At 31.9% G+C, this 13813-nt stretch overlaps 2 protein-coding genes across 2 annotated transcripts; both read left to right on the top strand.

Moving 5' to 3' along the window:
• The first annotated feature begins 2379 nt into the window (after positions 1-2379).
• LOC114396519 (zinc finger CCCH domain-containing protein 48-like) lies at positions 2380-5422 on the top strand. The gene is made up of 8 exons (XM_028358537.1): positions 2380-2471; positions 3004-3414; positions 3723-3908; positions 4009-4110; positions 4208-4357; positions 4482-4661; positions 4795-4892; positions 4998-5422. The coding sequence occupies exons 2-8, from the start codon at positions 3010-3012 to the stop codon at positions 5140-5142; spliced, it is 1266 nt and encodes a 421-aa protein (XP_028214338.1). The 5' UTR covers positions 2380-2471; positions 3004-3009; the 3' UTR covers positions 5143-5422.
• Positions 5423-8453: 3031 nt separating this feature from the next.
• On the top strand, positions 8454-9475 carry LOC114396527 (josephin-like protein). Its single transcript, XM_028358548.1, has 2 exons — positions 8454-8613; positions 8773-9475. The coding sequence occupies exons 1-2, from the start codon at positions 8530-8532 to the stop codon at positions 9238-9240; spliced, it is 552 nt and encodes a 183-aa protein (XP_028214349.1). The 5' UTR covers positions 8454-8529; the 3' UTR covers positions 9241-9475.
• The last annotated feature ends 4338 nt before the right edge of the window (positions 9476-13813 follow it).

The following is a 13813-nucleotide window of genomic DNA, read 5'->3' on the forward strand; positions in this document are numbered from 1 at the left end:
AGTAATTGTCAATAAATTTGAAAGTAACGCCATTAGTGAGATGCATTATTGGTAATTTTAATGCCACTTATACTATCCAACGTGACAAATTATCCCAAATTATGACACGTAGACTGAACTTTGATACAAAATTTAAAAAGTTGTCAAATATTTTCTTATTCACTTGCTTCTTCTTCCTCAAATTAGGGTTTCTAAAGCTTCTCTCCTCTCAATTCCAACATGGTGGCGTCTTAAGTGTGTGTTTCTCCATAGTCTTATTTGTTCCCCTCGCTCCATCTTTTTCCTCTCCTCACTTCATCTTCTTCCTAGTGGGCTTTGCTTTCTCCATGTCTGCAAGTGACAGTTCTTCTACATTTTCTGGTAGAATTATTCGTCGATGCCACCATGAAAGACATACAGCTATTCGAACTGCAAGAACAAGGAGAAACCTAGGAAGAAAACTAAGTTTCTAATCCTTCTTCTATCACAAGAGAATCAATGATAGTGGCTAATTTGAACTTACAAATTGAAGTATTGCAGAAGAAAATGAGAAATTTAACAAACATTGTGTTGTTAGGTTTTTCAATTTTAATTATAATGTTAGTTTTAGGGAAAATATATTTTAGGAAAAATTTGTAGTAACATCTTTTGATATTATAAGTATTGTTTTGCTGAAGAAATATTGTGAATGAAATTCCTCAAGGTTTTGTTGCTACTGTCAGTTACTTTGCAGTCCCTCAAGTTTTTCATTTGAAATTTGATTTGGGTCTATCTACTGTCAACTATTTTGCAGAATAATAGAATGATGCTCAACTTGATTAAATATCATATAATTGGTTATACTTTTCTGGTGTTGATTGCATACATTTAAAGCATAATTATCTAAAAAATCTATATAAGTCATTAAACTATCCTAAAATCATTACCATGGAAGAAGCCTACAAATTGGTTGAAGAAATGATAAAACTAAAGCAAACCATCCACCAGAGAGCAATTATCAAAGTGTCTCACTTTAGATTTAGCACTTGTGATAGTTTCAGATATCTTGGTAGACTCATCTTGTGCTCTGGCCAGTGATTCCTTGCAAGCAGTCTCCTTTTTTCTAGTGTCTTCTTTTCTGCTTCACATCCTTCCAATTCTTTCTTGATACTTTCATCGATCTTTTTGTTGACATATTTTTTTGCTTTTAGTAATGGTCATTCCTTGTTCTCTCTAATTCGAAGTTCAAATACCAGCTCCAAAACAATGTGTAAATTATAAGAGAAAGAGAAGAACAGGACATTAAATCATGTGATTATTTTTCAAACTCTACAAGCTACTTTAAGGTTTAACAGTGGTCCTAGTCCATATGAATAATAGTTCCTTACTATTATGGAAATTGTACAAATGCAGAGAAAATTGCTAGCACGAATTGCTCCAAAGTCTGCATAAAAGCTCCAACACCTGAGCAGAAAATTGCTAGCAAATTTCATTTGACACTTCCTAAACCAAAGAACCAACATGGTTCAGCCATAATTTCATTTCAGAATAAAGCATATGATGCGCACTTGCACCATTGCATGCTAGTTAAGTACATAAGCTTTCACACCATAAACCAAAATACTCAAGCTTTCATAGATAAGTACCATAATGTTTAGGTCATTCCAGCTTTCAAATTTAATAGCCTCGACTCATGTCAGCTGACAAATATTCCCAGCATACTTTGACAAAAAAAACTCCATTTGATATCAGCCGAAAAATAATCTTGGTTAATGTCGATTTTAAAACATCACCAATTGTGGTTAGACAAAACAATCCTAGTTAAAATTATCAATATTTTATATTTTTAAATTATTAAAAATTGAAAAATATTTTTTATTTAATATTTTAAAATTAGATTGTGTTTGTTTTCTATAAAGTTTAATATTAAAATTTTATTTATTTAAAATATAAAAATAAAATTTTGTATATGTAGAAAATTGAATTGCCTTATCTAAACAAAGAATTTAAAATTTAAAAAATTGAATTAATTTATCCAAATAAAACATTTAAAAAATAAAAGAAATTAAAATCAAAAAAATTTAAAGTATAGGTATTTAAAATTCTCTAGAATTTTAAAATTTCTAATCCAAACGAAATGTAACTTCCCACACTAGAAATGATTTTATAAATTGAAACTCAAAACAAATATTTTCATAAGTAAATTCAAACTATCTTCAAAATATTAAATTTCAGAAATAATTATTTTTTTAAAGAAAATAACTATCTTTTTTTAAGCCTTAATTTATCCTTATATGACGGCAAATGTCTTTTTTTTTAAAATAAAAAAAAAATCCTATATCTCATCTTATTGTTGCGTGCTTTACAAGCTAACAGAGAAATTATAAATAAGCCTAACACAACATTGGCAACAAACACCAACGTTTGATTAAGAAAATAGAAGCCTTATTTTGCTCTCTGTTCTTTCTCTCAACAATCGTTCCAACAAATCAAGCTTCGTTTCTACCACTCAGGTTTGTTTCTCCGAACGCGAAAATCTAATACTTCTTTTAGGGTTTGTGATGGATGATCTACGAGAATCTATGTTCTATCCGACTTCATTTATCTCAGTGAAGTTTTCTGCGCTTCCACGATGCAAATATAGGGTTTCGCGTTTAGGGTTCCTTTCAATTTATTTATTTCGGGGTTTTCATAAGGATCAGCGATACCCTAATTTGGGGTTTGGGGAGAGTCTCTATTGACGTTATTGATCAGGGTTAAATTATTGGTCTTTGATCCAAGTCTTCAATGGGTTTTGATCTTGATGTTGTTGATCTTCCTCGATCAACATAGTTTTGTTGCCGTTCATCACTTGCTTTACGATTGTTATTTTGGGAATGGAAAATTTGGGAGCCAAAAGGTTTTGGGTTTTGGATGAAGAATTAAGTCTATGGCTGGGATTTAATCATTGAGTTAATGACTTAAAGCATGAGCCATGGAGAATTTTATTGATAGGATACAGTACCTGATCTGGGATGTCATTACAATGCCATGTTTGTTTTTTAGAATATCATGGATACAAAGTTTGCACGAAGGACTGAGCGCATTGGTAGAACAACATGCTCTTATTGGAGAGCTGGAAGATGTAACAGAAATCCTTGCAGATTTTTGCACATAGAGACACCATCTCCACCTGCTGCTTGTGGTTATGGCAATACTGCATATAGCTACGGAAAAAAGCCCCATTCCTCCTCTGAGAATACCCCGAAATATGGTTCAAAGAAAGCATTGCTTAGAGATAATGGAGATAGAGGAGATGCGACAAGGGTTGCTAAGGCTTTCAAGAAATCATCACCAAGGATATGTAAATACTGGATCAACAACAATTGTGTACATGGTGAACAATGCCTGTATCTGCATTCATGGTTTCGTGGTGATGGGTTTTCCACCGTAACCAAACTTCAAGAACATAAGAAGGTACTTGACTCTTGAACCTCCATTTAGTATTTAACACACCGAAATTATATTTAAAGTTCTTTCATAGTTCATTTTTAGCATAATGATTAAATCAAAATTGATATCTGACTTAATAATCGACTAATGTTTTAACAATTATTGATTACAGTCATAGAGTTTTATAATGTAACTATATGCTAGAATAACGGAATAAGTGTTTTTTGAAAAAGCATTCTCTTCCCTAGTTTCCTAGGAAGTGCTAGAATTTGTGAGCCTCCGCATCATGTTAATATTTTTTGTAGTAGTTAAATTAAAGCTTTTGACAACAGGTTATCACTGGCATCGCACTTCCTGTTGGATCCGATAAACTTTATTCTGGCAGCACTGATGGGACAGTTAGGATATGGGACTGCCATAGTGGTCAATGTGCTAAAGTCATCAATCTTGGTGCTGAGGTTACCTCTTTGATCAGTGAGGGGTCATGGATTTTTGTTGGTCTGCAAAATGCTGTCAAGGTAAGCTCTTATCTGTCATTGTTTTGTTTTGATGTATGATAATGTCTAATCATAGGAGTAGTACATGCAAACTGATTATGTGGCTGTGGTTGTTGTGAAGGCTTGGAATATCCAGACCATGTCAGAGTTTACTCTTGATGGACCCAAAGGCCGAGTCCGTGCCATGACTGTTGGCAACAATACACTCTTTGCTGGTACAGAGGTAACTAACCATGTTATTAATATTGTCCAATGATATTCCCCTAACCGAATTCTTTTTTTCTGCGGTGAGTTAAAATTTGTTTTATTTAAAATTTCAGGAAGGTGTCATTTTTGCTTGGAGAGGAAGCTCTAAAGCCGATTCTCCTTTTGAACTGGTTGCGTCACTCACTGGCCACACTAAAGCAGTGGTTTGTCTGGCGGTTGGATGCAAGATGCTGTACTCCGGGTCCATGGACCAAAGCATAAAGGTATGTCTGTTGTTGAGGATTCTATTTTTCTTTATTAACATGAGAATTTTTTCTGAGAAAAGGATATGTAATTTTCTTTGAAGTGTCCTATAACGATCAGATCTTGTTATTTTGTCTTCTTCAGGTCTGGGACATGGATACATTACAGTGTACAATGACACTAAATGATCATACTGACGTAGTCACATCCCTTATCTGTTGGGATCAATATCTGTTGTCAAGTTCATCTGACCGCACAATTAAAGTCTGGGCTTGCATTGAAGCAGGATCTTTGGAAGTGATATATACACACACTGAAGAAAATGTAAGCGTTGACTTAATCTTATGTGTTGAAATATCATTTGGTTTTATTTTCATGTGTAAGAAGTCAAGCTGATATTCTTATAATGCTGACGAATTGGTCAATCTCCTAAGTCGATGATTTTTTTATATTACAGGGTGTTGTTTCACTTTTTGGGATGCCTGATGCAGAGGGAAAGCCAATATTATTTTCCTCGTGCAGAGACAATTCAGTTCACATGTATGAATTGCCATCGTAAGTAAATCTAAATTATTCACGTTTCTTTTTGTTACTGAACCTCTGTCATGGTAATATTTCTTATTTTTTTTGTTGCATCCTCTGATGATGTTTTTTCAACAGATTTTCAGAGAGGGGACGTTTATTTGCCAAGAAAGATGTGGCATTAATTGAGTTAGGTCCTGGTGGCCTCTTCTTCACTGGAGATGAGAGTGGTTTGTTGATGGTGTGGAAATGGTTGGAGGTACCCAAGGTGGCATCCTCTTGACATGTGTTTCCTTTCAACATTGGAGTTGTATTATCCCATCTATTTCCTCTTGAAGCACATGGTGATAAGGATGAATTTATTTGTCTGAGCAGTAAATTCACTGTAAAAACAATTGTATAGAAATTGACAATTTTATAGAAATACCAATTTCATTCTTTTATATTCTTCCAAGCAGATGTAATCTTTTCCTGCTTTGATAAATATATTACTATTGTAAGTAACATGGTTTGTAATGAAGTCCGTTTTCAATTTTATAGAATACAATTTTGGAACCCCCTCATATTCTCCTATTCCTATCATGGCATTTTTGTGACTCCATATTTTGTTGACTCCGCAACATCGTTTTTTTCTTTTTTCAGTTACAAGGTAGACTAGTAATTTTGTCCGGGTGTTAATGATTGAAATGAATTTGTATTAACATAGCAGGATCTTGTGATATTCTTTGAACCATTGTCCCTTGTGGTCCAGTTTCTTTAGAAAGTTACCATGTCATATTCATATTATTATGTCAAAATATTGTTTCACTGCTCAGAAGCTTAGACGAGGGAGCAAGTAGAGAAACAGCCGTGTAGAGCTGCCTAGCTCAGTTTACGTTCAGAAAATTATTTTAAACCTTCTATATGTTTCTTGTTATTATCCCGTGAATATAAAAATTAAACCAAGAAAAATATTGCACTGCAAATAAGCACGTCTTCATAATTTTACTATACACTTTTGGAAGCTCGAAGTTCTTAATGCAAACTTGGCACGGTCATGAGCAAGTGAATTATTTTGTTTGTTGGGTTAGAAAAGCTTTGGAAAGCTTGATTTTTCTTCTTATTATTCCGAGAATATGAAAGCAATGGAAAAAAGATATTGCATTGCTAAAAACGTATGTCGTCCTAAGTATACTATACACGTTGAAAGCTGCTGGTGCTTGAAGTTTTTGTAACAAACTTTACACTGTCATCTTCAACTGAACTTCATTTTAGTCCTCATATATATTTTTATAGAAACATCGTACGTGGTATTAGTATTTTCTAATAGTGACAAGAACCAGAATCATAAAACAATAAATAGTGACAAGAACAATAATCATGAATCAATATTATTGTAAGAATTAAAATGGACAAAAAAATAATTTGTAAAAATTATAACTATAATGTATATTACATAAGTTAAATATGAACAAAATTATAATACCATTCTTAAGATTTGGTCAAATTACACAAATATTTTTGTTTTTTTTTTAACTCTCAAACAAATCTCTTCTAATTGTTTGAAAAAATATTGCACGTACCTTAATATTGTTATATATTTTATTTTGTTCTTCAATGTTAGTCTTTTATTTTTATGTTTTATGCTTGTTATCGGTTGGTGACCCGTATCTTAATTTTTAGATAAGATTGTAATTGAAAAATCTTTCTTTTATCTTGAACTGTGGCAAAATATCCATTAAACCTTAGAGCTAGGAATATAACGAAGGTAACGATTATCTTTTGATCATTGAACTTAAAATAATTTTTTTGTTAAATATGCAAGAGATTGACATTTAATGGAAGAACTTAGATATTATTACCTAAGGAATTAAGGATTAAAATATATTTTTTGAACTATATCTGATATTTACATTGAATCATAAGTTTGATATCTTATTTTAGTGTTTGATTTGGTGAAATCTAATCCCGATAATCTTTGTCATTTGAATTTCATATCATTTTATCGAGTACTTGTAAAAAATCCCAAAAATATTATAACTTGTACCTTTGTTTTAATTTATCTTTGAATATCGTGTTTAAATCGTCATTGTTCATTTGTTAGTTTAGTTAGTAAAAATTTCTAATATTTGTTAAGTATTATCGGTCCTTGTGGGAATAATAACTTTTATTTATGGAATACTACTTAACAATTTAATATGATTGCCAATAGATTAAGGTAAGCCTATAATTTTTCCCTCTTAAAAAAAAGCTTATTGAAGGAACCTATCATGAGTTATCAGGGAGGTTGTTTTTTTTTTGCCATGGTCCACTTCAAATTTCGACCGTTGCTATTTTCATTTTTTTAATTTCATTTACCGTTCTATTCTATTTTTCACTCATTTGAGTAATTTCAACACTCAAATTTTTGTGTACATGGCATCAATATATTAATATATTACTAATATATATAAATAAAATATACTTGCACGTGACGCTCATATTGACTAAATTATAATAGTGTGGCTTTTTCAAATAATAAATTGGTTTTTATTTTTTAAAAATATTAGTACACTACAATATATAATAACTTAAGCATTTAAATATTTTAATCTTTTGTGATATTTTTAAGTGTACTTGGTGCCTGATCCCGTTTTAAATTTAGACTTCCTTTTGGAGCACTATAATTATAGAATTTAAAAAATAAATATATTTGAAATGAAATTATAAGCAACTTTGATGGAAAGAAAATAGCATGAATTATAAATTGTATATTGTATTTGGATGAAGCAATTTAGCAGGAGAATTTCTTTTTTCAAGAAATTTAAAAGGATAGATGATAAAATAATTTGTTTGGATAAAATATTTGAAAGGAGATTTAATTTTTGATATTTTTATAAATCATTTTGATTGACTAAAACAATAAGATAATATGTGATTGTTTTACATCGTCAATACATAAACATTAAATTTTATTTTTTTACTAATTATTATTTCGAACAATTTGTTTAGATCTCTAACAAAAATAAATATATACACTTAAAATAAATTAAGTCAAGACTAAAATGCATTTTTTGGTCATTCCATTTGTTTAAATGTGGGATTTTAACTCTCCTTTTTAACGAGACATTTCATCTCCTTTTTGTTATTTTAATTTTTTATCTTTTAACTCATATTTTATTAGTAACTTCCAAAAAATTCATTATTTTAATCTTTTACTTAATTTTAAACGTTAATATGTGTATTCAACAAATGTTGATCAACATGTGTCTATTGATTATCTAAATAACATTTTTTTAAAAATTATTTAATTACTAACCAACTTAATTTATTAAGAAGAGAATTAAAAAAAACATACATTCAAGTATAAAAGTGAAAAAAGAGATTAAAATTGTAGATTTTTTTTAAAATAATAACAAAATTTCTCAATTTAAATATAAAGGATTAAAATTACATATTTTTTAAAAAATAAAAAATAAAATATCTCGATTAAAAAATAAAAAATTAAAATTATAAATTTAAAAAAATAAAAGAAAAAAAATTACATTTTAGCTTTAAATCAAACACATGCTGATTTCTTCAGCAGAAAAAAAAACGCTTAATTTAATCTAGAAAAAAAAATTAAAAAGCAAACACTAACGTGGTGCATGAGCGTCAAATTTCAATTTCAACACTAACACCAGAACGTGAACATCGAAATTTCACGCGCAAAATGGCAACAGAGAATTCTCAAGTTTATCACGAAAGGCAAAGGTTACAGCTCTGTCTCGTGCATGCCCTCAACTCCCTCTTTCAGGTGCTTTTTCTCTTTCCCTATCACTGATTTTTCAATTTCTTTCAGCCCTATCAACGAATACCCATAATGTTTAAATTCCCAATTTTGTTTCTTTTTTCATAATTTCATCGATTCACCTTTTCTTCTGCTTCTGGGTCTATTCAATTTTCCTCCAATCAGCAAAAGGACGCTTTCACTCGAGCAAAATTGAATGCAATTTCCGAAAGACTCACACTTGAAGACTCCAACAGTGAAACGTGGACCCCACTATCTGTTCTTTTCAAGCCCCATCACAATGTGTTGACCGGAAACTATGATATAAATGTTCTAATTGCTGCTTTGGAAGAGAAGAGAAAGACTGTGGTGTGGCATGATCGTAGAAAGGGGGCATCTTCCATTGATGTTGATGCACCTGAGGATGTTTTGATGGGGTTTGTGATCAATGTGGCAGTGACAAGGTTTGCTGGGATTTGGAGAAGTAGGCACTGGATTGCATTGAGGAAGATTGATGGGGTTTGGTATAACTTGGACAGTGACCTTACTGCCCCTCAACCTTTTTTTGATACTGATAAAGTTAGGGAGTTCTTGGATTCAACCTTGGCCCATGGTGGGGAGGTTTTGATTGTCATGAATGAGAAACAGTCTTGAAAATTATTTGAAGTAAATGTTTGTTAACTCTCTGTCATTTGGGGTCACTTTTTGTGTGTCCATGTTATATAGTGTTTTATTTATCAGCCAATGTTAGTTTATAGTTTGTGTGCGTCCATGTATTTAGTGTAAGACTGAGAGTATTTCAATGAAGATTGTAGCTTCATTCATCCTTGTGTCTCTGATGATTTTTTCATAACTTTTGTTTTGTGAATAATGCTAAAAATTGCTTCCAGAGGATGTTCTTTATAATAGTGTGTTGTTAATGCACTGATAAATGCAAGCTTCATTGTGTGTCTTTGATCTGCACTGCACCTTTGAATTATTAGATACTGTTTGATTCTGAATGAAGTTGGAAGTGATAGTGTATAAGCATTTAGTCTCAGCATGTGGATATTTTTCTCAGCACTGGGGAGCCATTGCTTATCATTAGGTAAGGTTTCTTGATTGATTTTCTGAATTTTTGGGACAAATGTTTTTCTTCTTTGAACTGTTGTAAATGCAAAAATTGCTACGGAAACAATTATTAATTGTGGAAAGAGACTGCTGACTGCTGTGTACATCAGCGTTAGGCAGAGTTACTATCACAAAAACTAACTTTAAACATTCATTGTACCCTAATTCATGATGGTTTTTGAATGATAGATGCGTCTTTACTCACAGTGGAGCATATCTCAGGAAAGTATACTATAGAGTATAGATTCCTCATTTACAATTGTAAGAAACTAGTATTTTCATTTATGTATGTTGCAGATATTGAAGTGGGATGAGTGTAGATCTGGCATCCTGCTAATGTTTTTCTTTGTTGTTTTGGTTTTGTGGCTGTGGAAACCGCCTAATGTGGTATTTTTTCATATAGGCATATACATATTTATCTTCATAGAACAAAAATGTCTCCAGATCTTTGTTTAATAACCGCATAGGCTGTAGGCAGATATGTAACTTCAATTTTTTCTATAATTGTGACTTGTAAAATTTTTTCCAGCTATTGTCTACAAGCTCTTATAATGACATCCTCTTGGTATTGATTGGCCCATGATTTTGATTCTTAATGAAAGCAAGTTACCATATAGCACTGGTTTTTAGCTATTAGCAAATAGCATCTAACCCATCGTTGGCTACTTATTGTTCAATTCTAATTGATATGAAAGACTTGGCTTGTCTAGTAGATATTGATACAACGTGTCTTTTCTGTCTCAGCGCGCCATGCATCAGTTCTTGTACAAGATCATCAAAAGCAAATGTAAAAAAATATCAAATTTCTGGAGGATTAATCTGAAGTGGGGGTTTTACTTGTAATTTTTTCCTAAGTCCTGGGTTAAGAAAGTCATAGTGATGCTCTCGTTTTGTAAATAACAGCTGGTACAAATTTAGAGTCAATTTGGAAAGTTTTTCCAATTAGTATATATAAAATGAATCAAAGAGGTAAAAAAATCAAACTTCTCTCATAATTAATTAACTTATGCGCTCCAATTTATAAAAATATTAGTATATGAAAGCTTTTGAAACTTACGTGAGAATGTTAGGTTATTTTGTCTCCTTAATTCTTTTTATTTTCTTTTAAGTACTTCTAAACTATATTCAAACTAGAATCCTAATCATTAAAACATGTTTCCACTCAATTTCATGATTGACAGATTGAGTTATTAAATCATTTCAACATCTCAGTGGAGAATATCAAACCCTTGGCCATTTCTTTTGGCATGTGGTCCACTTGTGGCCATATTAGCTAATAATTTGCTGATAAAGGGCAGAACGGTAGCTCACCGCGTATGTTTCTTTTGCTGCATGTTGTTCCAAGGAGCTCCAATGTGGTCGAAAGTTTCACACCAAAATGCTGTTCATTTCAATGAGTAGAAAATTTGATGGTGGCTTTAAATCGTCAAACTCAACAGCATGCAGGATGATGATCTTTTTGCTTTCTTTTAGTCAAAAGATCCTGGATATCATATTTTATTTCTAACTTTCCAAGTTTCACACCGTATTTTTATTTTAAACTTTCTAAGTTTCACATTTTACTAAAAGTTAGAAATATATCTTAATTGTGTGCTATTTACACATTTTCATTACACCGTCGTTTTAGTCTATATTCTGTTAATAAAACAAGAAAGTACACACATTCTTACCCTTTGTCTTCTAAAGCAATGTGTTAGCATATTGAGTATTTTAATACTCAAATATCATTTTTCTTTTTCCAATGCTAAGTGAAGATCCATCATATCATGTCAACTTGTTCACACTGGATCAGTGGATCCTATTCTTTAGAGATAAAATATTCAGCAACTCGGTAATTGGCTGTGTCCTGTTGCAATTGGAGCCTTTGAGTAAAGAAATAAGGAATAACAATGGAGCAATCCTAGTGGTGGTTTTGAGAGCATCTTCAGAGAAATGAGTGAAAGAATATTGCCCCCACCTTGCTCATATTTAAAAATGGGTTTCTTGCTCTGAGGAATGATGCTAAATTACTTTATACTAAAAATATTCCTGCTATCTTTGATTATACTCATCTTAGATACCGCTTCTTTCTCCATTACATGGAAAAGCTAAACGTGTGCTCTGCAAAGTCACAGGGCGGCACTGCAACTGGAATAGAAAGTAATAAAGAGGGCTAGTGTATCTCCAACTTTCTACACCTTTAATATGCCCCTTTTCTCACCGCCTTAGTGCATGTTTAGTTCTCCGTTATAAAATTGTGAGGCAAAATTCATTTTGTCAACGGGTCAAAATCCTTATTTTTGTTTTTATCCATTGAATTTGTATTGGAAAATTCCAATAGGAAAATCAAATATACACTTAATCCAACTATGTGTCACTTACAAATATACATATATAAAATGCGTATCAGATGAGAAATATTAGCGCAAGAGGATTAAATTTTAATATATAATTCAAACAAATGCTTTAGATTAAAACTAATTAAAAAAATAGACTATCCATATATTGGTGTATAATCAAAATTTACTTCATTAGATATGTTTCCCTCTATATATGATTAGGAGAGTAAATCAAATGAAAGCTAATAGAAGGAAATCAAGAATAATTTGTCTATTTGTTTAATCTATGTAACTAATCTCATCTAGTAAAAAAGACTTGGTTTTTGTTGTTGTTTCCTTATACTTTTACACAGTTCTTTCATGATAAAGGTACATAGGAGAAATACTGAAAGACTTCTATAAATGCTTGTTTTTCATTCACATGAGAACCTCCTCACAGTTCCCACCTCTCTAACAACTCTGCTTCCAACTTCCCAAGTTTCACCTATAATTCCTTTCAACTTTCAATAACATCACATACCACAGTCTCTCATATCGCTTTCTCTCATGAATATAATGCTATCATAATCCAAGCAAGAATAAGCAACAAAATGAGTCAAAGTGGCTACATGAATGAGAAACCAGGCTTGTCCTTGAGACAGAATTCCAATAGGAAATCAACCAGAAATGGGCAAGTGAAGAGCTGCATGTTCAGAATTCCTTGGCAGTCTGAGACCTCTCCCATTGAACTTGTGAAGGATCTTGCAGAAAGAGTCACGAATGCTCTACGCTTGATCTCTCCAAAGAGATCTTTACACCGAGGTTCGTCTTCCTTAACAAGATCAAAATCAGCAGGGTCCTCTGTTGATTCCCATAGAACTGCTGCTGTTGAGGACTGCATTGAGTTCATCCACTCTTCCTTTTCCAGATCAAATTCCTCAACTGCAGCACCACGCCAAGATTCTATACAAGCTCCTTGAGTTGAGATGTTTGCAATCATGTGCTTGCTACTATGCTTAAGTGTATATCTTCCTTTTGTTTTTTTCCCACAAATAATAGTGATGGGAATTAAGTGATTGTGTCATGTTTCTGTACAAACAGAAGCAGTGTATATTCTTCTGATGGATTCCTTACAAGGTGCTTTTCATTTTCGGCTAAAATAGCATGTTTCAATGAACCAATTGCAATAAACTACATTTCTCATTAGAAATATTTTGAAAGATGATTGGTAGGATTTTATGTTTAACCATGCACATACAGAAACTAAGAAATAATTACAAGAAAAAATATGTGATGAATATATAAAATCCTTAGTCAATATCTCTATTATGTTTGTATTGGTCTTTCTTTTATGGATCTTTTGGAATATAATTTGCGTAGCAGGTTTACTCTCACTCATTCTCATTAGAATGTCAAATATATAATCCATGAAAAATTCCCTTGTCTCTGCATTACATGCACGGATGACAGTGAGTTCTATACTGAGTGATGGCATTATTTTAATCTTTGAGGGTTCTTAACAAGTATCAAACCTGAATGGTTTTATTTTCACCATTTTTCGACAGATGATATATTGACATGCTAACTGCTAAGGTTATCAGAGTTTAACGGTCAGAGAGAAAGCTCAAAGTAGATGGTTCTTTGCTTCAAGTAGTTTCTGTTTTTGAAGGCACTAGATCTCATCTAGTTGATGATAATTTTGGACTTGGTTTCAATTGGATCCAACTTTTCCCAAAAATGAATTGGAGTAAAGTAATTTAACATCTATTTTTTTGGAAAGGCAAAGAAATTTTATATACAAGAAACCATTACTTGAAGCA

This window comes from Glycine soja, chromosome 2 (assembly GCF_004193775.1).
Source record: "Glycine soja cultivar W05 chromosome 2, ASM419377v2, whole genome shotgun sequence".
In the NCBI taxonomy this organism is placed as follows: domain Eukaryota; kingdom Viridiplantae; phylum Streptophyta; class Magnoliopsida; order Fabales; family Fabaceae; genus Glycine; species Glycine soja.